This window comes from Artibeus jamaicensis, unplaced genomic scaffold (assembly GCF_021234435.1).
Source record: "Artibeus jamaicensis isolate MK-2021 breed Jamaican fruit bat unplaced genomic scaffold, CSHL_Jam_final scaffold_537, whole genome shotgun sequence".
Lineage (NCBI taxonomy): Eukaryota > Metazoa > Chordata > Mammalia > Chiroptera > Phyllostomidae > Artibeus > Artibeus jamaicensis.
Genome location: NW_026522047.1, coordinates 42,568,226 through 42,593,118, shown reverse-complemented (window position 1 = coordinate 42,593,118; position 24,893 = coordinate 42,568,226). Strand labels below are relative to the sequence as shown.

General features: G+C 56.9%; 1 protein-coding gene across 10 annotated transcripts in view; it reads left to right on the top strand.

Annotated features, from left to right (window-relative positions):
• Positions 1 to 24,893, top strand: part of PTPRS (protein tyrosine phosphatase receptor type S) — a 95,375-nt gene that overhangs the window by 34,960 nt on the left and 35,522 nt on the right. For all 10 annotated transcript variants that reach the window (XM_053658335.1, XM_053658340.1, XM_037165183.2 and 7 more), the window contains exons 2-6: positions 2,469 to 2,660; positions 9,333 to 9,478; positions 10,021 to 10,162; positions 12,960 to 13,148; positions 18,609 to 18,719. In XM_053658335.1, the coding sequence (XP_053514310.1) occupies positions 2,570 to 2,660; positions 9,333 to 9,478; positions 10,021 to 10,162; positions 12,960 to 13,148; positions 18,609 to 18,719 (679 nt within the window). In that variant the 5' untranslated portion in view covers positions 2,469 to 2,569. The remainder of the gene's footprint in view (positions 1 to 2,468; positions 2,661 to 9,332; positions 9,479 to 10,020; positions 10,163 to 12,959; positions 13,149 to 18,608; positions 18,720 to 24,893) is intronic.

The following is a 24,893-nucleotide window of genomic DNA, read 5'->3' as shown; positions in this document are numbered from 1 at the left end:
CTTGAAAAAGACCCCAGCACTGTGTCCTCTCCCCCCCCCCCCCCAACCCCAGCAGGCTGGGTTCAGGGGAGTCAGGAGCTCATGCCCTGGCTGTGCCTGCACCTGGTTCAGCCCGGTTCTGCCCAGACATCAAGAAGGCATGGGCCCAGCAAGGCCGGGGCTGTGGGAGCCAAGGGGTAATTTGGAGCTGCCTTATTTAGAAGGCACTGCCCTGGCTCCCATGGGGCATGGAGAGTGGGGGGGAGAGGCTGTGGCCCAGGCCTTCTGTGCAGGTGGCCCCTGCCCCTGCCAGCTGTGCTCTGGGTGAGGAGACTGAGGCTGGAATAGGGATGTTACTCCCCTGGGAGTGCATGGGAGGCTGGGCGGCCCTGGGTTGGAGCCGCTCTGTGCTGCAGGCTTGCTCTGCTGCCTCGGTTTCCCCAGAGGCTCTCCAAGGGCTCACCCAGCTATCCCAAGTAGTCTGGGCCAGAGCCCCCCCTTCTCAGACGTGGCCAAGTGAATGTGCATCTGTGGGTGGGGCCAGCTGCTGTGGTCACCCTGGCCACAGCTGGGCCTCCACCCTCCTCGTTAACCACTTTCACTCTTAAAGGGCCCATGGCTGGGGTGCAAGGCAAGGGGCTGTGCTCGAAGTTCCAGTTTCCCCAACTGCCCAGTCCCCAGCTGGCTGCATCTGTGTGCGCATCTGTAGTCTGTGTGCACACCTGTCCGTCTGCCTCTGTGTGGATGCAGGGGTCTGGCTTTGTGTGTCTGGATTTATTGCGAGTTTGCTGCCTGCGAGACCTGTCTCTGTGGCCTGCATGCGTGCAGCGGGGCCTGGGGCCTGGGTTAGGTTCACGTGCTGTGCACCACAGAGCTCTGACTCGACTCCATGTTTACATTTGTCTGCCGCTCAGTCGTGCAGCTGGACTGTTTGCCTGACCGTGACCCTGTGTGTATCTCTCTCTTGTCTGACTCTGCGTGTGTCTGAGGTCTGGTTTTGTGCCTGTCTGCGCTTATAGTCTGACTGTGCATGTACATCTGTTGGCTGTTTCCGGTCACCCCACCTGTCTGTGGTCTGACTGTGTGTCTGTGCCTGTCTGGGCATTGGACTGTGCAGGCATCCTTCTCGGGATCTGGTCTGGCTGCATGTCAGTTACTATGCAGGTTGAGCCCCCCAGCCCAGCCCCCCAGCCCAGCTCCCCACCCTCCACCCTGGGCCATGACCTGGCCACCACCCAGTTTTCCCCTAGGGCTGCTCCATGGCTGGGCGAGGTGACCGCAGCTGGGTATTTTGGGAGCCAGATGACAGGGGCTGCCCCCTCATTATGCAGCACCCACTCCTGTGGTTGTGGTTCAGACCCACCCAGGGCATGCCCTGGGGTGGGCGCAGGGCCAACCTGGCCAGAGGGCCTTAGCCGCGGGTCGCTCCCTGCCCCTCCCTAGCCTTCCACCCTAACGCGGGCCGAAGCAGAGGCTGGGGAGGGGGCCAGCCCTGGGTTCTGCCCATGCAACAAGGGACCCTTCTGCCTTTAGAAGGGTGTAGATTCTTGTGGGAGAAACAGACACGGAGCAGCTTTACACACTGGGGCGTGTGTTGTCTCGGCTGTTTCTTAGGCTGTGGGATGTGGAATAAGGTGGGAGGGCTGACCTTCGAGTGGCAGGTGTGTTCTGGAGAAAGTGACAACTGAGTTGAGACTTGTCATGTGGTAGTGGGGTGGAGGGGGACAATACTTCTGGCAGAGGACACGGTAGGGGCAAAGGCTTGCAGGGGGAGACAGCTCAGGCTGCGTGGCTCTCAGCAGGAGTGGCTTCCTCTGGGGCTACGGGAGCCACAGCAGGTGTTAGAGCAGGGCAGGGAGCAGCAGGTTCTGGAGTTCCAGGCTGTGAGGGGGAGAAATTGGGTTTTCAGAGCAAATTCTGGAGCTGGCGTTCAATCCTGATTTGGGGCTCGTCTGGGGTCAAGGGCTTTGTCCAGTTTGGGGGGCTCAGCTGGGTGTTGGGCTGTCTCAGTTTGGGCTGCTGTAACATCGCCATAAACAACAGACACTTCACATGGTTCTGGGGGTTAGAAGTCCAAGAACAAGGTGCTGGCAAATCCAGTGTCTGGTCAAAGTGTGCCTCCTGGTTCATAGGAGTCTTCTTGCTCTGTCCTCATGTTGCAGAAGGGGTGAGGGGGCGCTCGGGGGCCTCTGTCATCAGGGCACTAACCCACCCTCATGACCCAATCACCTCCCAAAGGCCCCACATCCTAATACCGTCCACTGGGGGTCAGGATTGCAAAATGCGTTTGGGGGAGTGACACACACATTCAGTCTGTAGTAGAGGCTCAGCCCTCCTTCCTCCCCCCTCATCACCCTGTGACCCTCCCTGGGTGTCCGATTGCCCCATCTTGCCAATCCCTTGATTGTTCTCTACTCCCCTGTGATCCTCCTGCTGCCTCCCCCATGAAGGCCCCTCAGATTCTCATGGCCCCTCTCTTATCTCCGCAGACGCTGCCTCGTCTGACGCTTGGCTCAAGGCCTCTCTGTGAGGGACTGGGGCCATCCCCCCCTCCAGGGTGGAGGTCGGAGGTTGCAGGTCACTGCCAAACATGGCGCCTGCCTGGGGCCCTGGCGTGACGTCTGTGATTGGCCCCATGGGCTTCCTTGTGGTCTTACTGGTTGGAGGCTGCGCAGCAGAAGGTAAGAGCCGGGCACGGGGTGCTCGCATGTCTGAATACGTGTGTGTGTGTGTGTGTGTGTGTGTGTGTGTGTGTGTGAGTGAGAGAGAGAGAGAGAGAGAGAGAACACGTGGCCTCTCCAGGGCTCCTGCTTTTGCCAAGTAGAGTCTCTGTGCTCCATGAATGTTACTGAGTAAAATGCCTACTATGCACTGAGTCTGAGAGATTCTGGGGTAAATAATAACGATGGAATTAATAAAGCGATGACGATGATGATGATGATGATGACATCTGCTTCCCCAGCATCAACTCTGCACCAAACCCAGTGCCGAGTACAGACTTCACCTGCTTCGTCTTCCTCCAGCCCCCAAAGCCCAGCATGCCAGTTCTGTTTCCCTTCCGCATTTTCCAGGGAGGGGAACTGAGGCTCAGAATAGGCAGCCACTTGCCTTGAAGCCCCTCACTCCTGAGTGAGCCGGTGTTCAACTCCCTTCACTGCCGGTAGAAAACCAGCACCCAGATGGCAGAAACGCAGGCATCAGACCTTCTGGGCAGAGCCAGAGGAGGCTTTTTAGGAAAGAGAGGGCATTAGAGGTGGGGCATTGTGGGTGTGTAGGAGTTTGCTGATGAGGGCATTCCCGGCGAAGGTGTTAGCACATGGAGTTTGGGGATGGGCAGGGCTGCGTTTCTGGCAGTAACGTGGAGAGGATGAGCGTCAGTTGTGGGCCGGACACCAAGACCCAACTCACCGTGAGGGGCCTAAAGGAGGCGTCGCTGAGCCCCATGGGACACAAGGTCAGGCCAGAAGGGAAAGAAACTGGGTTCTTCGAGCAGGCCGGTTTGGCTGAATACCTGCCGTGTGGCCTTGGGCGAGCAGCTCAGCTGCCATTATCGCCTTGACTGAATGGGACTCATGACATGATCCCCTCTCTGCATTCTTGTGCCAAGGACACGTGGCGAGACTCTGCTCGCTGCCTGGCACAGGGTGTGTGCACAGTCCCACGTTGCCACAAGCACAGCAGCTATTGCTGCTCAGTGAGAACCCCTGAGACACACACACCTGCCTGGACACGTTCGGGTCAGCTGCCGCAGTCTGAAGAGATGAGCGCTTCTATCGTCATCCCTGTTATACTGATGGGGAAACTGAGGCGTGGCCAGGTCACAGCACAGCCAGGAAGGGGCCATGGTCACATGCGAGCCAGGGCTGCCTGGCCCCGAGCCCGAGTTCCTGACCATGGTATGAAATGGCCTCGGGCCCGAGGCCAGGTGCGGCTGGGCTGCGACCTGCGCAGGTGCTGCCCTCCGTGCCCGTCCCCGAGGTGGGAATGGCGGACTTAGTACTAAAGATACTAAGAATTTTTAGTTTATTTTTTTAAGTGATATGCAGCTGGGGTTTTGTTGTTGTTTTAAGATTTTTATTTATTTTGATGGAGAGGGGGAGGGAAGGAGAAAGGGAGAAAAACATCAGTGTGTGGTTGCGTCTCCCGTGCCCTGTACAGGGGACCTGGCCTGCAACCCAGGCATGTGCCCTGACTGGGAATTGAACCCGCAGCCTTTTGGTTCGCAGGTCCGCACTCAATCCACTGAACCACACCAGCCAGGGCAGAATCTTTAGTATTTGACACAAGGTTTCTCCCCATGGTCACTTGCTAGCTTTGAGGTCTGGTCATTCTCTGTGGGGGAGGCCGTCCTAGGCACTGGGGGGCGGGGGCTGAGCAGCATCCCTGGCCCCATCCACTCAGTGCCAAGAACTGCCCCAAAGTGATAACCATGGATGTCCCCAGACAAAAATGTCTCACCCCCAGTTGAACGAATAGTGTATTTGCTGCCGGACGTCTTGCTCTACTCTCACCTTCCGGCCTTGGCTGTGGCGGAGCTGAGGTCGTCCCTGTTTTCAGGTGGGGAAGCTGAGGCCCCAAAGTGGCCGTTGTGATGAGGGACAGAGATCACAGATTTCTAGTCCTGGCTCAATCGTGTAACATGGGAGGGGCTGCGTTCTCATTCATGCAAGCACCTACTGTGTGCCAGGCACTGGTTTAGACCCAAGGGCAAAACAAACATCTCACCCCTTATGGAGCTGCTGATCTCTTAAGGGAGAGACACTGAGAGTATTGGGTGGGGAACGGGCCTGAGATCAAGACCAGCCAGATGGAGGGGACGCCATGGGGAGACCACAAGGAGCAGCGGCATCTGAGCAGACCTGAGGGAGCCGAGGCGTGCACTCAGTGGTATCCGGGGGAAGGGTCCCAAGCAGAGGGACCCAGCCTGGTTTGCTGCAGGAGCAGAGAGAGGACGGGAGGGCAGGGCAGGGGACGGAGCAGGTTGTACAGAGCTGTGCGAGCTTGGGGAAGACTTGGGTTTTTACTTCTAGGGAGGTGGCAGCCCTGGAGGGCTGTGGGTAGAGAGGGGCTGTACCTGACTCAGGTACTCACTGGCACCCTCTGGTGGCTCCTCTGGGGAGGACAGACCATTGTGGGTGACGGACGGTAGGAGCTGAGAGACCAGGTGGGTAACGATGGGGTGTGACCTAGGATGTCAGCACCTGGCATGTAGCGGAAACTGGCTCAGTACGTGTTCCCTTTGTGGTCCCTTAATTGTTGTGACTATATTACTGTATGTTTTGGTAGCAGTCTGGAGTCAAACCCAGGTCTCCATCTTCAGGGCTGGGGCATCTCGGTCCCAGTGGGTGGGTCTGCTTAGCAGGATCTCTGTCATCTGGGGCCCAGCAGGGAGCTATGGGCACCATGATTAGCACTGCCAGCTTCAGAGAGTGGTCCAGGTCCTTGGGGAGCCATTGCAGGTGGGGCTGTGAGGCTGCAAAGGGCCTGGGGGAGTCGCTGAAGTGCCAGCCAGTGCCAAGAGGAGTGATTGCTGCTCTGGAGATGGGTCCTGGTCCCGGGGGGCCACTCCAGGCAGAGCTGGGGGGATGGCAGGTGGGTGGGTCTTGGGTCTGGCACCAGACTGTTCTCTGCAGAATCTGACATGGAGAAACTGCAGCCAGGCCTTCCCCAGCCTCTGTGCCGTTAACATTGCTGCTCCGTCTCTTCACCTAAGAAGCGGGGACCCCTCGAGCACTCTCAATCTGGGGACCCATGGCCCCTTTTGCCACAGCCTGGCTCTCAAGCCCTGCGAACAGGACTCAGCGCGCTGTTCGCAGGACTTGAGAGCCAGGCAACACCCGGTTGGAGTCCTAGCTCTTCACCATTCACAGGCTGGACGACCCCAGGCAGGTCACTCACCCCCTCTGAGCCTAGGTTTTGCCCACCTGTGGCACGGGCGTGAGGGCAGCGCCGAGCCCCACTGGGCCCAGCACAAAGGCAGCACTTGCTGGCACAAACTACAGCCATACCCAGTGCATATTTCTGGTGTCCAGGGCTCCCTTGCCAGGAAAAAAGAGGAAAGAATGAGAGAATCCAAGTGTTCACAAGGAATTTTCTAGTGGGGGCCAGTGGATAGAGTTCTCTTGACCTGGCTGGGATCCTGGAGCCCTCTGGAGAGAGAGAGGCCGAGAGAGGGGAGCCCAGGCGTGAGTGGGCAGCTTCACTGGGCCTGGTGTTAATAGGCATCAAAGTCAAGAGCCCCATTTTCCAAGGGTCACTGGACACAGAGAGGAGGTGTGATGGGGTCCCAGGGAGTGGGGCTGCCTGCACGCTCTCCGCCGCGTGGCACGTAGTCAGGTATTTCAGCCCGTTGGGATCAGGGCCCCGATGGCGGACATCCAGGCGGTGGTGGGGACAGAGGTGGCTCCTGACCCGACCTGCTGAAACCTGAGGAGCCTCCCAGGGTGGATGCTGGCCCAGCCGAGGTTGGAGCTGCCACATGAAGGGAGGAGGAAAGGACTCCAGGAGGTGGGAACAGCAGGGCTCTTGGTGAGCCTCCTTCCCCGGACTGGCGTGTGTAGGGCGTATTCCCGGCTCTGATAACAGCTGTGTCTCCTGCAGTTGCTCTGCACTTCCGTCCAGGTGCTCTCAGGGAGTATTGTCCCAGAAGTAAGATTCTTGACCTGGCCGCAGTGACTTTCCCCGTGACCTTGGCTGGGGACCTATATGGCTCCAGTCGCCATTCCTGAGGCTCCGAGTAGGAGTGGCGGACAGTCAGAGCCAGGGAGGCAGGCCCAGCCCTGGCTCAGTGCGGAGCAAAACATCTAAATCAGGCTGAAGGCCTGGAGGTGATTAGGAGCACCGATACAGTCTTGGGGACAGAGAGACCCAGGTTCACATCTGGGTGCTGTCATTTCCCAGCTCAGTGACCTTGGGCAAGGTTGTTAACCTTCCTGAATCTGTACAGTCCAGTCTGTACAGTGGGATCAGCAGTCAGTGCCTCAGAGGGATACACAGGAATTGACTGAGGTCACACAGGCCTCATGCAGTGGGTCTACTGATTTTTAAGAGAGACGGCCAGTGGGGATACACGGTCATATCAGTGGGAGCAGGGCCTCGAGTGAGGGAGGTGAGGCCAGTTAGATTACCAAGATGGACGCCCTCTTTTGTTCACAGCCCATCCTGAGCCATGGGTGGGATAAACTGGGGCCTGTGGGCGCCCAGACTTGGGACATGAGGTTCCCTTGAGCTTCTTGGTGCTTCCAAGCAGCCAGAAGTTTCCAGCTGAACCCTCGTGACCCTCCGCTGATTTGCAGGGCTCAGACCCAGTGTTGCTACATTTCAAATTGTTCAGCCTCTTTTCTGCCTCTCCTCAGATTCCAGACTTTTACTCAGTAGTTTCTTTAATCAGCTCACTTTTTTACTCAGTCCTTTAAAAAAATATTTTAGCCCTGGCTGGCGTAGCTCAGTAGATGAAGCATGGGCCTGGGAACCAAAGGGTTGCTGGTTTGATTCCCAGTCAGGGCTACATGCCTGGGTTGCAGGCCAGGTCCCCAGTAGGGGGTGTATGAGAGACAACCACATATTGATGTTTCTTTCTCCTTCCCTTCCCCTCTGTCTATAAAAATAAATAAAATCTTTAAAAAATTATTTTTAATTTATCTTTAAATAGTTCCAGATCTAAAAAAAGTACCAAGATATGAATCCTTCCACCTGTGTTCAGCCACATGTCAGCCACTGCTTCTTTATTTTGATTGATTGATTGATTGAATTTGAGAGAGAGAGAGGCAGAGAGACACTGATTTGTTGTTCCACTTATTGATGCATTCACTAATTGATTTTTGTATGTGCCCTGACTGGGGATCGCGCCCACAACCTTGGCCCATCGAGTTGATGTTCTAACCACCCGGCCAGGGCCAGCAGCCACTGTTCCTAAACACACACACGGCACGTTTAGTTCATTTTTTCCTCGTCATTTTTGTTATCACACAATAGCATCTACTACAGTTTTTTTACCCCTCGCTTTTTCAATTTGGTATATGTTTTTTTTTTTTAAGTTTTATTAAGTTTCTAGAGAGGGGGGGAAAGGAGAAAAACATAAGTATATGGGAGTTAAATCAATTGGCTGCCTCTTGCACACCCCCAGCTGGGGAACCTGGCCTACAACCCAGGCAGGTGCCCTGACTGGTAATCAAACCAGCACCCTTTTGATTCTCAAGCCAGCACTCAATCCACTGAGTGACACCAGTCAGGACTCATTTCATGATGTGTTTTGTTCTTTTTTTCCCTAATGGTTCATTTGAAACGCATCCTTGTTCCTTTTTACGGCGGCATAGTATTCCACTTCATTAACAGCCCAGGACTCATTCCCTTTGGGTTGGATACGTAGATCATTCCCCTCCAGACTTTGTACGTATGTTTCAGCCAGTAAGTCTGCTGGTAAAAATCTCAGAAGTAACCATTCATTTTATGGGCTACATTGTAGCACGGCTGTGAAGAGAATTCCAGTATCCCTTCGGGCAATTCAAAGGTTACTGTGAAAAGTCAGTAAAAAAGAAACAATGTTATTGAACCCTGGCTGGACATGTATGTAGCCTGTGCCAGGTGCAGAGTTGAGGCTGTCTGTCTGGAAACTTTCAAGACATAGTGATTCCCACTTGACACTTTCTTGGAAAGACTGCGTGAGATCATTGTGAGAGACAAAGAATCGGCATGGGCCCAGGAGCCAGCTGGGGTCAAGTCCCTCCTCAGCCACTGGCTGGCTGCGTGTCTGAAGCAGGTGCCTTGTCTGGCCACTGCCTCAGTTTCCTCGTGTGTGCACTGGGAGTTTTGATGGCCGTGCTCCTCAGTGCTATCAGAAGGATTGGCTGTTACTGATCTTAAATGTTACCAACTTGCTTGGTGCCTCAGTTTCCCCATGTGTCTCACCAGGGGATTAGACCAAGTTATCTCCTTCTAAGTCTTTTGAGGACTAAGGACCCTTCAGAGTTTGGCTGGTTGCCACTGGGGGCCTCTAAGTGCTGAATTTGGGGACCTCAGAATCTTGGGGGTCTCTCCTTCCACTATCCCCTGTGGCACTGAGTGGGTGAGCCCACGAGGTTGTGTCCACATAGGAGCGTGTATGGCTGCTATGTCCAAGTGGTGGTGGTGTGGGGCGGGGCTGTGTAGACCCTGGGGTAACCACAGGTGCCTTGGCAGGGAGAGGGGGACATTCAGTGGCAGCATTTCTTCGACTTTCTCCTCTCTTCGCCCTTCTGTTGGGCCCACATGGTAACTCCATGGCTGGGCAGGGGATGGGGTGTATATTTGTGTATGAGGTCCTGGCCACCTACCTGGGCCCACTGGAGCCCCTCTTTTTCCTGCTCTATTCCCAGAGCTCCCCAGGTTCATCAAAGAACCCAAAAACCAGATTGGTGTGTCAGGAGGCGTGGCCTCCTTTGTGTGTCAGGCCACGGGCGACCCCAAGCCACGAGTGACCTGGAACAAGAAGGGAAAGAAGGTCAACTCGCAGCGCTTCGAGGTGAGTTGGGGTGAGGGGGGCAGTTTGGGGCCAGTGCCCCCAGACGGGGCCACAGCAGCTCAGTCACGGAAGATGCTGCAGGAATGTCCCCCAGGAGTAACGTGGGCAGCCAGGGCCCTCTCCCGCCCACTGCCTGCCTCGCGACCCCCAGTCTGCTCAGCGAGGGCCCTGCCAGGCCGGCTTGCTCCGCCTCATGCCACGCGGTCCCGAGCAGGGCCCCGGCTCCTCTGAGTTTTGTCTTATGCTCGAACAGACTCACACCCAACACCAGCGCTCACGGAAAGGCCCCGGCACACGTGCGCATGAGCAGATGTGCGTCTTTCCGCCTCCCACACACCTTCACATGCCTGTCACACAGACCTCCCGCAGTGGTCACACACCCACATACACATGCTACTCTACTGGTCCGCGCCCAGGTCCAGCTTTCTGCCGCTAGTGCATTCCCACGGGGAAGGGTATGTCTTGCCCCCCACTGCCTCTCCCTGGACCCCTGGGGCCCCTGCCTGGCCTTGACCTCGACCTTCCTCCCTTGCCCATGGCAGACAATCGAGTTTGACGGGAGTGCGGGGGCCGTGCTGAGGATCCAGCCACTGCGGACGCCGCGGGACGAGAATGTGTACGAGTGTGTGGCCCAGAACTCAGTTGGGGAGATCGTGGTTCACGCCAAACTCACTGTCCTCCGAGGTACCAGGTTCCCCGTGCGGGGTGGGAGGATGGGGCTCTTGGCCTTAGGGACAAACACCAGAGGCATCTGTGGAAGTCTCACTTTGGATTTTCTCTTTGGGAGACCTCAGTCTGCCTTCTCTAGCCCCTAACACCACTGAGCCCAGAGCCTACTGATAGGATTTAGCAGGCCTTTGCAGCAAGGACGAGTGTTAAAAGACTAGAGTCATCCTCATTTTTTTTACATGAATCATGTTTTTCTGATTACAAGAGGCTGACCGAACCCAAACTGGTTCAAAAAAGAAAGAGAATTCATTGGTTCATGGAATTAAAATGTAAGCAGAGCATCAGCTTCAGGTCCAGCTGGATCCAGGAGCTCTGACAATGTTCTCAGAGCTCACTCTCTCTGCCTCTAGGCTTGTTTTCTTCTACATTAACTGCATTCTCAGTGAGATACTCCCAGTACCTCCAGACTTCCAAGCCACTAACCAAAAGGGAGAACCCCATGATGCAGGACTGGGCCACATTGGCCCAGCTTGACCATGCCTGAGCCAGTTACTGTGGCTGGAGGAACAGTCAGAGGATTCAGATTGGCAGAGCTCTCCCTGGAGTCCAGGGTGTGTCAGCCCTTAATGTCAGTAAGGTGTGGTTTCCCCAAAGGAATCGAGGGGAGTAGATGCTGGACGGGCGGAACAGCTGCCCCCACTTCCCCGTACACTCACATGGGTCCCGTGGGAACATGGCTTCGCCGGGCCGTGTGGTCCTCTGTAAGGCGGGTTGGGGCACTGGGAAACTTCTTCTTCGTTATAAAACAGCAGCATCAGACAGCCCTGCCACAAATTCCCACCCAGCTGCTCTCTGCTGCCTTCTGTATTGCAAGGTGGTTTTGACCCCTGGGCAGGGGCGGAGGGTGCCTACAACTCAAGTTCAACTCTCAGCACTGCCACTCGGAAGCTGTGTGACGCTGGACAAATCAACGAAACTCGGAGCTGCAGTTCCCTCTCCTCTGGAGCGGGATGATAACGGTGCTCAGCACACGGGTGGTTTCACGAACCAGATGCGCGCACGGTGCCAGTGTGGGACTCCTGCAGTGTTCCACGGGGAATGAGCACTTGGTCACGTCTGTCTGTCTGTCTGTCTGATGTGATTATTACCGTCATTGTTGTCATTCTGGCACGAGCAAGACAGCATGGCCACCAACCATTCTGCAGCTCTCAGGTGGGCGGGCTGACCCTGTCACTGCAGGGCGCCCTCATGCTCCCTGTTCTGTGAGTGTGAGCCACCGCGCAGTTACGTGGGTGGGAGGCGGCCCTCCCACGTGTCCCCCCCGTGGTGGCGTTCTTCCAGTGTCCTCCAGGGCAGCAAAGCTGTGGTCAGCTTGGAGCCCTGGGAAGAACCTTCCCGTTGGTCCCAGGAACTTTGTCCCAGACCCCGGTGTGTGGCCTCCCCAGGGTCCCTCACTCAGAAAGCTCTGCTGTGGCCCCATAGAAATTCTTAACGAAGTTTTCACCGGCGGCCCCATCATCTCATTTTCCGTGGGTCCTGGAGCCCGTCCCGCGGGGGGTGGAGGGAGCAGCGGGGAGGAGTCGGCAGCCTGGCTCTTCCCAGCGGATACTTGTGCCCAACCTTTCCCAGGCACAGAGAGAACACTCTGCCTTCCCTTGCCCAGCGCCGGCCTCCACTGTGAGGCTCCGAGAGTTAAAAGAACAAGCTGCAAATCTATTAAGTGCCCTGGGTGTCTGAGAAAGCTACGCGTCTGCTTCCCGCCCCCCATCAAGGCCTCCTTGGCGTCCGTCTGGGCTCCAGCTGCTAGAAGGACGTGGTGCTTGGGCCGGGCACCCCGCCCAGAGTGTTTGACCCAGGAACGCCCAGCCTCCCCAGCTCCGGCCCTGCGCTCCAGTCCCCACCCCTGGCTGAACGAGGACGGTCTGAGCTTCTGGGCCCAGTTTTTCCCTGCCTCTCCCTCCCTCCCTCCCCTGCCATCTGATTGTGGACTCCGCTCACGCCTCCCACGCCGTTGTTTTAATTAAACTCCGAGGAATAGGGCACAATGTGGTACGCGATGAACATTTTTGTTTAATTAGGAGCTCGCAGTAACATCAGGCAACCGCGGCCTCCCCCAGCACCCACACGCCTGCTCCCACCCTGGCTGGGTGCCACCCACACTTGCTCATGGGGACCCCAGCAGAGTTGCACATACACGGGAAGCGCATACACAGGGGACAGGCGTGGGGTGTGGGTGCGTGCACGGGAGCAGGAGCATGCACACAGGAAGCAGGAGCGTGGAGGAATGCAGGCAGACTCGGCCTCCAGCAGGCACAGGCCAGCCCTGAGCACCAAGAGTGGAGGCCCAGTTATTTTGGCCTTAACCCCTAGTGATGTCCTCAGTACCAAGGAGAACCCCCTCAGGTAGGGTCCTGCTGCCCCCTCAGACCCTGGGAGGTCCAGGCCCAGTTCGAGGGTTCTGCAGCTCCCACCCCAGCCTTCTGGTGCAGCCCGGCCTGGGTGCAAATCCCAGCCTTGTGTGTTCTGGCTGTATGACCTGGTGCAGGTGTGTGTCTGGCTGAGCCTCAGTTTCTCCCTCTGAAGTAAGCCCCCTCTCTGAGGAAGACGGGCTGTTGTACAGTTAGTATTCAGGACGTGGGCCTGGGGCCTCTTGCCCTCTGTGCAGCGAGCCCTGCGTGGGCCACAGCCGCAGCCCGCTCTCTCCACTGGGGAAACGAGGCGCCTGCCGTGGCGCCCGTCTCCGAGCTGTCCCCTGGGGGAGTGGCCGTGTGATAACCAGGCCTCTGCCCCATTTCTCTGTCTCTGCCCACAGAGGACCAGCTGCCCCCCGGTTTCCCCAACATCGACATGGGCCCCCAGCTGAAGGTGGTGGAGCGGACACGGACGGCCACGATGCTGTGTGCTGCCAGCGGCAACCCTGACCCCGAGATCACCTGGTTCAAGGACTTCCTGCCTGTGGACCCCAGTGCAAGCAATGGGCGCATCAAGCAGCTGAGATCAGGTGAGCGCAGTGGGCAGGAGGACGTGGGAGCCACAGAGGGCAGCAGGGGGAGGGCGGCAGCTCCAAGCCCCAAGCCCCAAGCCCCCTGCACTAACAGGAGATGGAAAGGTAGAGAGGATGGGCGGCCGTGGAGGCGCTGCTGGTGGGGAGAGTGTCCTCAGAGTGGAACCAGAGGGCATGTGGACGTGATGGGGTGTACACTGGCCAGGGGGGGTGGAGGGGAGCTGTGGTCGGTGGTAGGAGGAGAGTTCTTTAATGCCTGGGTGGGCACACAGTGGGCCCAGTGGTGCACCGTGGTGGGGCTGTAGAGGCCCCAGGGGCACAGTGTCTCTAGCACCCAGCAGTGGGTTCCCAGCAAGGCACGGGTAGTTCCAGGTGATGGAAAGCCACAGAGGATGGTGACTATCTGCAGTGTCCCAGCAGTGGGGACACAAAGGGGGACAGGCGGCCAGAGGTGATGGGGAGCTATCGTCAGTGCCTCACCACTGGGTTTATAACGGGGGACAGTCAAGGTATTGGAGAGCCATGGGAGGTGGCATAGGGAGAGTGTCTCCTGTGCTCAAGTGGCGAATGTCTCCGGAGGAGATAGTGTGCCGTAGACACATAAGGTGTGGGGAGCTGCAGAGAGCCGCAGGGGTAGAGTGTCTCTAAGACTGAAGCCGCTGAGGAAGTTACGGGGCGAAGACGGGCAGCCTAGCCTGCTTGTCTAGGCCCCGGCTGGGCTAGGGGGCCTTGGGACAGAGCACGGTGACCTGGTCACCACAGGGGTGGGTGGTTCCACAGCTGTGTCTCAGCATGGCACCCACGAGCCCTGTCTGTGAGTCCATGCGTCGGGGGGTGCTGTGTGTGTGTATTGTGTTCATTTTCCCCCTGCTTTACCCTGTGTCCGTGTGTGTGTGTCTGGGCCCCTGTGCTGGTCCCATCTGTGAGCACGTGCCGGCCATGCCGTCGGCATGAGGGTTCGCCCTCTGCCCCGCCCCAGGGCAGAGCTGCTCTCCGCACATCTCAGCCACACGTTTACCCATGTCACCGTTCCTCCCTGGGCAGGCTCTCCACGTGCACACGCCGTAGGCCACAACCCCTAGTCCTTGGCTTGTGCAGACACACACAGTAGGGTTGTGGCCACGTGCACTCATGTGTGTTTTGGCCTGTCGTGAGTACGCTCATTGGAGCGCATTTCGCTTTCTCCCCTTCCTCTGAGGACTCTGCTTTGGACCACCCGTGCCCCTCACTCACCTTCTGTCCGACTCTCAGCCCAGTTGCGTCTGGGAGCAGCCTCTCTGCCCATCCTGTGCTTTCTGCTCCCCTCCCCGGGGAAGACCTCAGCTCTGGAAAAGGGCAGACGTTAAGCCCAGAATTTCCGCACTGGGGCGAGAGCCTGACCCCTCCTGATCTGTCTGGGGATACTTGTAGCTCTGGGGGTTCAGCTGGGGGGATGATGGCACCTTGGGAACCCAGGTGCTGTTCTGCTGGCTCCCACCATCACCTCCCCAGGACAGTGAAACCACTGGGAGCATAGGCCTCAGGGCCGGACGGCCCAGGCCAGACGTCACCAGTGTCCTAGAGCAGGTCCCCTCTGGGTCTCGGCATCCTTGTAAAAAGTGCCTGCTCCCTGACGTTACTGTGGGGGCTGGGACAGAATGCCTGGCACGTGAGGGGGGCTCAGTGAACAGAAGCTGCTTCATTGATCGTAATAAACCAGATTATTCTGACTCGCCCCCACCCTGCTCCCGTGGGTATACACAGGCCTCTGCGTAACCGTGCATTAATGATCCTGTTCTCTCTTTCTTGTCCCTCCTTTGTAAACATTCAGAAACCTTTGGTAAGTCATTTCTTCACCATGTCAGTGACTAACGTCCCCCCTTCGATCCCCTGCCCCATCCCCCCAGACTAACAGCCACTGTGACAGTAACTGTGACCCACTCTAACGTGGCATGTTTACTAACCCAGTCCTCTCCGCCAGCACCCCCGCCGGCCACTGAGTCTCCCAGCCAGGCACCAAGGAGCTACAGAGAGAGGACCCCAAAAGGAAAAGAGGAAACAGCAAGGCCACACCGGGTCATTCTGACCTCAGAATGGAGGCTGAGGGAAATCAGGGGCATCCTGAGCTCCACATGTAACAGTCCACCTGCCCCGTTCTGGGTCGTGACCCTGCTGGAAAACAATGAAGTTACAGAAGCTTTGGGGGTCAGGGCTGGAACAAGAGGGGAATTTTCTAGCAGGTCTGGTACTGGGCACTACTCATTCTTTTTTCCCAGTGTCTAACCTGAATTCCCTGAAACCAGCTGCTGGATTAATTCTTACTAAGGTGAGAATGACTGAGAGTGACCCCTGATTTTTCCTTGTCTTCCTTTTCCTCTCAGTATAGTGTCTGTGGGCTATTTGGCCATCTTGGGAGGGAGTCCTGTTCTCTAGCCTCTAGCTTCGATCATCATAATCCACAAGCAGGGGCCGACCCAGCGTCCCAACTGCCCGGGATTCTAGTTCCCCGCGTTGCAGCCTTAGCAAATTCCCATCTCCTCTGTGTAAAGAGGAGAGAGTGGCCTTGCCGGGTTGAAGATTTTGTAAGAGATAATGTGGAGACCCCAAAAGTTCAAGCTAGAGGGTCCCCCGCCCGGTAGGCTGCAGAGCTGGATCCAAGGCCCACCCTTGCCTTGGACTCACAGCGTGACGGTTCCCTTCGCCCATCTGTAAGACGGGCCTGGGCCATGGAAAGGAGCCATTGTTTCCATCCTTGGTGGCTTCTCTTCCCTGGCCTTGGTCCCTTTGTCCTGGGCAGGGCTATCAGCTGTCATCAGGGGTGGGGGAGGGGAGAGATGGCCCCTAAGAAGGTGAGCCGAGGGTGTGATACTCCAGTCTGGGACCTCCTCTTCCTGTCTGAGTTGTCCCTGCCCCCACTACCCAGGCGGACACACGGATAACCCTTTTTTCCTCTTTTCCTTTTAGAAGTGAAGGAGGCTGCAGGGCCCTCCCTCTGCCCTCCGTCCCCTTTCACTGCCCTCCCCTGTCTTTCCTTCCCACCTGGCACATCTGTAACGCCTTCCCCTTGCTTTATTAATGCCCGACCCTGGGTCACTAACCGGTCTCCCACTGTCTCTAACAAGATTCCCAAGATCCCTGGGGCTCCCTGTCCCTCCTGAGAAGGAAAGAAGGAAGAAAGGTCCTAGGCCTTCCTCCCTCAGCCCAGAAGGAAGGCAGCCAACAGGGCCGGGCCAGGCCATGGACTACTTCCTGGGGCACAGCGATGCCCCTTTGTCCCCAGGAGATTCCTGCCTCGCCTGCAGGAAGCCCTCCTGATTGACAAGTGCTCAAGCCCACCCTGCTCTGGGGAGCCTTGCCTCCTCTTCCTCAGCAAGGTCTGCAGGGTCCGTAGACCTGGGCTGGCCTGGCTCCACCGGGAACAGAGTGGACAGGCCCGACTCGGGGCCCGGCCTGGCTTCCTCGGGGCCCCCGGCCCCCCAGGACGGCCTGTGTCATTCACCTGACTCTCTCTGCTTCCCTTACAGAAAGCACTCCAATCCAAGGTAAGAGGCTCTCTATCTGCCCACCCACTCATGCTCTCACTGCCCGCCCAGCCCCCCAGGTTCCATGAGGGCCCGCCTCAGGCCCCCCCTTTATGTGTCCCCTCCTCGCCACCCTGCCCAGTGTTCGTCTGTTCCCTGTGTCTGTGTGGCTGCCTGTGGCTTGGGGGCTGAGTCTGGCCATAGGGGCGCCTCAGGCCACCTGGCTGCAGGAAGGGGCTGTCTCCTGCTCAGGAAGTGTCTCCCGTGCCCGTCCACAGGGCTAGAAGCTGGGGTGTGGGCATTGCTCTGTACTCAGCCCTCGTCGTCCGTCTCCAGCCTCAATTTTCCCATCAGTAGAATGGGTGCGTGGAAGGGGTCTCCCAGCTCTGGAGCTGTGGTCCAGGGTAGGGTCCAGCATGCAGGAGCAGGGGATCAGGCAGTCTCAGTCTCAGAGGCCAGGTCTGACTTCAGCCTCTGGGCGCTTCCCCGGAGAACAGACTAGAGTAGACCTGGATAGGAGACCCGAGAAAGAGTCAGTGTCTCATCCTGGCATTACCATGAAATGCTGTGTGACTTAGAACAGCCGGTCTGCCCTCTCTGGGCCTCCATAGCAACACCTGCCTTCCTGTTCCCCAGAGCCTTGAGTTCAGGGGAAAAGTAGTAATGTCATATGGAGGCAGACCCTCACCCACCTCCCGAGTGAAGTGTCCCATGTAACTCCCACGGGGCAACCGCGAACAAAGCTAGGAGAAGGGGTCTGTTTGGGAGCTCCGACTGGATTTTCAGACTCAGTGCCAGGGACCCTGGCCTAAGCCCCTGACTCTAACACACTTGGAGATACTCACTCATTTCTATTCACAGGTCAGCCAGCACTTGAGTCCAGGCCTGCGATTCAGACATACTTAGAGATGTTCACTCATCTTTATTTACTGTGAAAATGAGGGGTTGCCCTAGGGTTTGGTTTCAGGTGTTCTTGGGAAAATCTCGGGCTCATTTCATTTACCCATTGGGCACTGTAGCGCTTGATCAAGGCCGGTGCTTCCAGATTTTTGAGAAGTTTCCTTCTTTCTTCTGTGTTCACGGAGAAGCCTGCTTCGGGCCTGTGATTTCGGACGTGCCGTGGGGGAATCAGCCCTGTTTTAATGTACCTCACGGGCTCCGAGGTCTGTGATCTGGGCTGGTGCGTTTAAATATGCTGGAGAAAATTGGCCTCTTCTTTAAATTTTTATTCATACATGGCCAACAGATTCTTTGATCCAGGCTTGTAATTTTAGACTTGATGTATGTCAGTCTCAATGTCCTTGGCTGTAGCCATCACCAGGGGCAACCAGTCCTGTTTGAAACTTGGTTCAAACACCCGTGACGAACTGCAGCCCTGCCTGGGTTGACTTACGGGTGCTGCGGGCTTTGGGGCCTATGATTCCAAACACGCTTGAGGAAGCCAGACCCGTGTTCACTTCCACGTGGGCCCTGGGCGGAACCATCAGCGCACCGACCAGCTCCCTGACTTGGCGCATCCCCTGGGCTGTTAGGTCCCAGGGTCTCGGGAAAGACCGCTGCGGGTGTGAACGCCAGCCCCGTGCTTCCCCTTGGCCTGGGCAGTAGCCCTCAGAGCTTTTGCAAACACACCTTCGAGGCCCACGCTCCTCCCAGCTCGTAGTTCCCCTCCGCAGCCGTTTATGAAGCCGCAGCCCATGACCAGCTGCTTTCACAGCGACAGTGCAGGGTTTCTGGGGAACGCAGTGTGTTCGGAACAGTCCAAGGCTAGACTCTGGGTGGGGCAAGACGGGCCGGGGAGACGCCGGCCCCGCTGGGGCTTCCGGGCTAACCCCACTCTCCCACCTGCCTCTCTGGCCCAGTGGGAACGGGAGACGGGCCAGCTGGGCCCCTGGGAGAGCCCCTCCGGCCGCCCCCAGGCCTCCCCTCACAGGATGCGTTTTGTCCCTTCTCCCCACAGGGGCTCTGCAGATCGAGAGCAGCGAGGAGACCGACCAGGGCAAATACGAGTGTGTGGCCACCAACGCTGCTGGTGTGCGCTACTCCTCCCCTGCCAACCTCTACGTGCGAGGTAGGGAACGCCGCATCCAGGTCGGAGGCAGGGACCCGCCCCCTCCCCTCCCCCTCCCTCCTCGGGCTCACAGCCTCCGGGCTCCCCTGTTCCCTGCAGACCTGAGCAGGAGGGCCTCTCTGCCCAGTCGTGGTGGGACTGTGGGCCAGGTGGCATCCCTCTCCAACTCTCAGTGTCCTTGCCAACAAAATGGGGGCAGCTTAAGCCCCCACCCCTGTGCCTTGTGATGGACGCCCAAGTGGGGTACAGGTCTTGGGGGTGGTGGCAGGAGGGCAGGACCAGGGGAGGGCTTCAGTCTTGAGCCTACAGGGCCGGGGGAGTCTGCAGGCCTCTGCCCCGCCCCGCCCGCCCGCCCGAGTCAGCTTCTTCTGTGGTGTGTCGTGCGTGCCTCCCCTTGTCATGTGCTCGCTTCGCTTCTCCAAAATCCGTGGCCTCGTAGCTCGCCTCACTGTCCCCCCCTCCAGCACCCTGCATCTAAGAACTGGGGACAGGTCCGTGAGGGTGCCCCCCACCACTGGCCCTGCACCCTCATCTTTCCCAGAGCCCGGTGCTCTCTCCTGGTCTCCCTCAGAAAAGACGCAAGGCCAGAGCGAGCCCTGCACCTGGTGTTCTCTCCGGGTGGCCAGGGTTGTCCCGCCCAGAGGTGCGGGCGTTGTAGTCCCCCCCGGGAAGCCCCAGGGAGCTTCTGTACACATTTCTTTTTGGGTCCCATGGTGTCCCCTCAAAGGTCCTGGGGGCTTCCCCTGCCCCTAGATGCATCTGTTGACCTCCTTACCCTCATTGGTTCTCTTCGGCCCCTTCAGAAATTTTAATCTGCCCCATCCTCCACTATTTTTGTGCCTCTGTCTCCTACCTCCCCATGGGTGCTTCTGGTCCTCTTTGTGGCAGAAACAGCTTCTGCCTGCCCGGAAATGGCCCCGTTCCAGCCCCAGGGCTTTCCCATCGGCTCTGTACACTTGATTCCATCATGCTCCTTCTCCAGGCCTCAGTTTCCCCCATTTGGCATAACCAGCTGGGCAGCCCCTCCCTTACCCACGGCCCCACCAAGCACAGCCCCACCAGCCCTGGCGCAGCTCCTTGGCTCTGCACCTTGGGTTTTGCATCTGGTGTCTGAGGAGGAAGCTGCATGGAGGGAGGGGACGGGGATGCGGTTGGGCAGGCGGGCAGGGGGCACATTCGATCTGCAGCCATGGCCCCTCTGGTGAGTTACAGTGCGTCCATGACTCCGACCGGCCGGTCTCATCTAACCTGCTGACTTTCCTGCACACACCTGGGATGGGGATGGATAAGCCTGGATAAGTCTGGCAGAGTTCAGGGCAGTGTGGATGGCAGGAGTTGGGGGGGGCGGGGGCGGGGCCTCTAGCAAGGGAGGGGGCCCTCTGCGTCCTCGGCCCCCCCGGAGTGGGGGTGCCTGGCATGTGCCTCTGTCCACTGGGGGGGGGGGATCCAGCCTCCCAGTCTTTGCCTGGGTCTCAGATGCTCCAAAATTGAATTAAAAAAAAAAGAATCGTGAAAGGCAAATGTAGACCTTGTTGGTCAAGGAAGGAGTGGAGGAAAGGGAAAAGGTCATTGCTGTTCTTTTCTATTTTTTAATTTTAATTTTTTTTTTGGTTTAAAGAAAAAAACAATCTATTGCAGCTTTTAGCCTTGGGAAGTCCTCTTTTTACTCTCTGTATCTCCCCTATTTTTTCTCTTCTCCCCATGTCATTGTGTTCTGCATCAAACCCCCTTTACATCCCTCAGAGCTTCGAGAAGGTTGGTGTGTTTTTTTCTTTTTTACTTTCTTTACCCACATTTTTACATTCTGAAAGTGACATGCACACACACGAAATACACACAGACACGCGCACAGACAGCCACAGACACGCACGTGGAAAATGATAGAAAAATGAACTAAAAAAAAAGTAAAAACAATGGAATATAAACAATAAGCGCAAAGCAAACAAAACAAAACAAAAAACCGCCACGCGAGAGCAAAAACCCAGAAAGACACGAAAATCTCAGCCGCGCCCAGCCCGGCCTAGGGCAGGCCGCACACATGCGATGCTTGCATTGTGGTCGCCTCTTTGCATCCGTTGGTAATGTTGTTGCTAAGTTTTTTGCACTCCTCGTCGTCATGGTAACTTGGGCCTGATGCATGCTGGGAGAATGTAAAAATTTCTCTGCATGCCACTCTTGTCAGTTCGGTTTGGTGAATTCTCAACGCCTTCTGTTGGAGTGTTTTTCGTCTTCTGTTCCGTTTTTCTCTTTTGGTTTTCTTCATTTTCCTTTCGTTATTCCTTTTGTTTAATTACGAGGGGTTTTTTTTTTCTGTTTCGTTTCATTTTAGGGGGGGAAAACCGATCTGTTTGTTATTTTTTCCCCCTCCCATTCCCTTCACCCAGCCCCTTTCTCCTCCGGAGCGTTTTGTCTTCGGTTCTGTCTTGTGTTTCCGTGCTACTTGGTTTCGGTTTCTTGGGCTGAACTGTTCTGTGGTTGTTCTCCAAACGCATTGTGATTTCAAAGCCAGTGTTCCTGTCCCAACTACTATCTGGGAGGGCGGAAGGGGTCCCACAGCTGGGATGCTGGGGCAGAAAGTGACCACTGGGCTCCAGGGTGCGAGGGAGGGGGCGTAGACAGCCGGCGGGGAGTGGTCTTCGCCGGGGTGGGGTGTGCGGGGAGGGCGGCCCCCTTCTGCCCGGCCCTGTCAGGCAACGGTGCTGGAGGGGGACTTAATTAAGAAGCACGTTCCCGTTCTTCTGCCTCAGCATGAGACCGCCTCCCACCCTCCCAAACAGCCCCTACCCCCTGGGAATGGGCCGTCAGCACTTTGAGTTCTCGTTCAATACAGTGGCAAGTCCAAATGTGGGAAATGGCCGCCTTAAACTGGACCGTCCTCCCAGAATCATGCATGCTTGGCACACAGGCAGCACTCAGAATGGCAGCTGGTGTGCTGACTTTGTGGGTCCTGGCTGGGCACAAATACAGAGCGCCCATCAGAAAAGGTAGCAGGGCAGACTTTGGAAGAAATGCTTAGAAGGCTGTCCTGCCTTTTAGTGTTATGCCTTCACCTCCCAGGTGATGTTGGCTGATTTCCCCCACCCCCTCACAGGCTCTGGGTCTAGTTATAGGTGTCTTTTGTCCAGCAGTACTGCATGGTCACTTTCTGAGTACCTGAGCATCAGAACTGTGGACTTCCGGAGAAAACCCAGGGGAACTTTGGACACAGCCTCTCGCCCTCCTCCTCCCTCTGCCTCCCCGGTTCTCTCTGCCTCGCTCTCTCTTTCAGCTTTCTTTCTCTCTGTCTCTCTCACTCCTGCATACCTTCAGAGATGCAGGCTCCCATCCTTTGCTCCCTTCCTTGAGTAAAGGCAAGCCCTTGAGGGTTCCATTCCAGCCCCCAAACCAGCCTCCAGTAAAGTCTGTTTGGATTTCTAATCGCCAGCCGCCAGCCACTACCCAACACAGATGATCACTGAGGGCAGAGGTCATCCTCTTTGGGGGTCACCTGTTCCCCTCTTCTTCGTTATCTGCCTTCACTAAACACCCAGTTGTTATTAAGTCTAGGACCAAGTTGGCAAGAGGAGTTTAGATGCAAAAAGAGGGGATAAATTTCCCTTATCTCCTTTTTAAATCAGTGTGCAAGCTGTCGGGCTGGCCCTCAGGGAAGTCCCAGCCCGTCCACCAAAGCGGGGTCCCAGTAGATTGGAACTGAGAGGCAGCTGAGGGTCTCTGAAGACCACTTGGACTTGGGGGGCAGTGTATCCTAGTGATGAGAGCAAAACTGTGCTCTAGCAGACCAGGGTTCAAATCCTGCCTCTGCTTCTCCTTGGCTGTGTGGCTTTGGGCTGCTCACCGTTTCCTCACACAAACAGTGAGGATCGTTAGTATGCGCAGCTTACCGGGGAGTTGGGAGGATTCCATCAGGCTAATTAATGCTCCTCCAGCTCGTGGCACCAAAAAAAATCATTAGCGGGGTTGTCGTAGAACGGGGAAGACTTCAGGCAGATGATCCGGACCGGTCACTTCCCTTCTCTGGGGACCTCGGTTTCCCTGTTACGCATGTAACGGACCCACCGTTGGAATAGTGTGGCCTGTGGGAAACGGCTTTGAGGAGGGCAGAGGCTAACGCACTTGCTCTGATCTTATTTCCACCCGTGCTTCTCTGAGGCCATGCTGCGGGCTCATTTTTTCCTGGCTCGAACCCCGTCCCTGTGAGATCAGCGGCCTCCCTGGAGCCCGGCCTCCCATCTCACTCCCAGCCACTCCCCCCAGCAGGCCTGTGGCCACAGTGTCAGAGGGGAGCAGAAAGGGCCCAGCTGGGGCGCTAGGTGACCCTCGCAGATAAGTGCCAGCCCTCCAGGAGCGACCGCCCGCCTGGCACCATCTGCCCTGAAAGCTACAAGCGTTTACACTGTCGCCACAGCAGCCAGTCCTGGGAGTTAATTGCAGGGAATTTCCACCCCGGATCTTCTTCAGCTCATGGTCTCCAGTTTTGCTGATCCTGGGTTTCCAGGGGGCAGAATATTCAGACTTATCCTTCTGCTCCTGAACTTTATCAATGAGACCCAAAAGGGCAAAGTCAAAACCGAGCCCATTTTCGCGCGCCTGGCAGCCGCACTCCCAGAACTCCCCTGGGGAAGATGCAGCTCAGGCTTCTGACGAGGTGGGAAGATGATCAGATCACATGCTCCCTGACTGTTAATGTTCTTTTTTCGTCTCTTTAAAATTATAAGCCTTTTAGGTGCAAGTTAGTGGTTAAAGATGGTGTCTTGCTCACTTGGTCCAACAACATAGCATCATCGAACCTCGATGCACAGGACCCAGTTAAATGGTGAGCAGGGAGGACCAGAGCAAGCTGGAGACGTGGAGAAGAACTTCCCACCTTTACCCTTAAGATGTCATCAGGGATTTGGAGGAGGCCATGCAGGGCTGGGATAATTTGATGCCTGGTCTCAAACGCCGAATTAAGGAACCGGGACTCGGTGCCCGGCGAGGCGGATGGGGGGCCCCAGTCTCCAGTTGCTCTTCATAGCCCTTTATCTGCAGCCTGTCTCTCCAGTATTTTCAGAGCAGTTCATAGCCTGCAATCTTAGGAGACAAATCATCTTTAAAATTAAATTTTTAGCACTAAAGCCATATAATTAGTGGATATGACTTCTAAGTGTTCCCATTACCTCCTGGTCCCCCAAAACAGGAGTAGATGAAGGCATTGGGGCCCAGAACCCCTCTCACCTCCTATATCTCTAGGAAGGCTTCCACAGGGATGTGCTGGCGGATCCCCCCCCCCACTTCTGCTCATCATACCCAGCCATGCCACCCCGAAGGCCCCTGACTTGCCCCTGGGGCCAGGTAATGGCCAGTCAGGACCCAGCCTTTCTCCTCCTCCCACCCTCACCCCAAGGGGGGAGGGGGCTCCCTGGCGAGGAGGCAGGCCCCCTCTGTCAGGCACAGTGGGTGGCGGGGAGGGAGGCGCCCTGCAGGAACACTGAGCTCCAGACACCTCTCGCCTGCTGCCTGCCTTTCTCTCACTCTTTGCCTTGCTGTCTCCGCTGTTTGGTGGGGGGTGAAGGGACGTTAGATTACACCTTGTCATTTGAGAAGCCCCGCGTCTCCAGCGGCAGCAGAGGGGGCAAGGGCGGGGGGGTCCGTTAATTGGCAAGATGTCATCCCGCTTTCTGGTAGAACAAAACATTTTTTAAAAGTGGGGAGAGAGAGGATATTTAAATACATAAATAAAGCAAAATGTCCAGCTCAAAATGCCAACTTGCCAAGGCCGCTGGTCTGCCTGTGGGCCAGAGGTCCAGCCAGGTCCCTCCAGGCCTTGCATGCCACCCCGATGGCGGAGGGAGCTGGTGGTGGGAGGAGGGAGGCCAGGCGTTTGGGTGGAGGGAGATACTCGAGGCAGGCCAGTGGGGGTGGTGCCCGCCCTCCCTGGGCTACAGGCTGGGGCTCCATGGAGGGGCTGAGAAACTGGATTTGAAATTAGGCCTCGGACCCCCTCCCTTCCCGACAGGTGTAATCTAAGCTTAAACCCGTGGAGGCTGCAGAACTTCTTGGCATCTCTCCCCTGCCCTCTCCACCCTGTCCTCATTTTGGAGTCCAGAGGAGCATTAGTAGCTTCTTGAACCCCAAAATGCCCCCAGAGCCCCACGCCCCACCCCTCGGAGCTGCGGCTTGCTGAATCATCGAGAT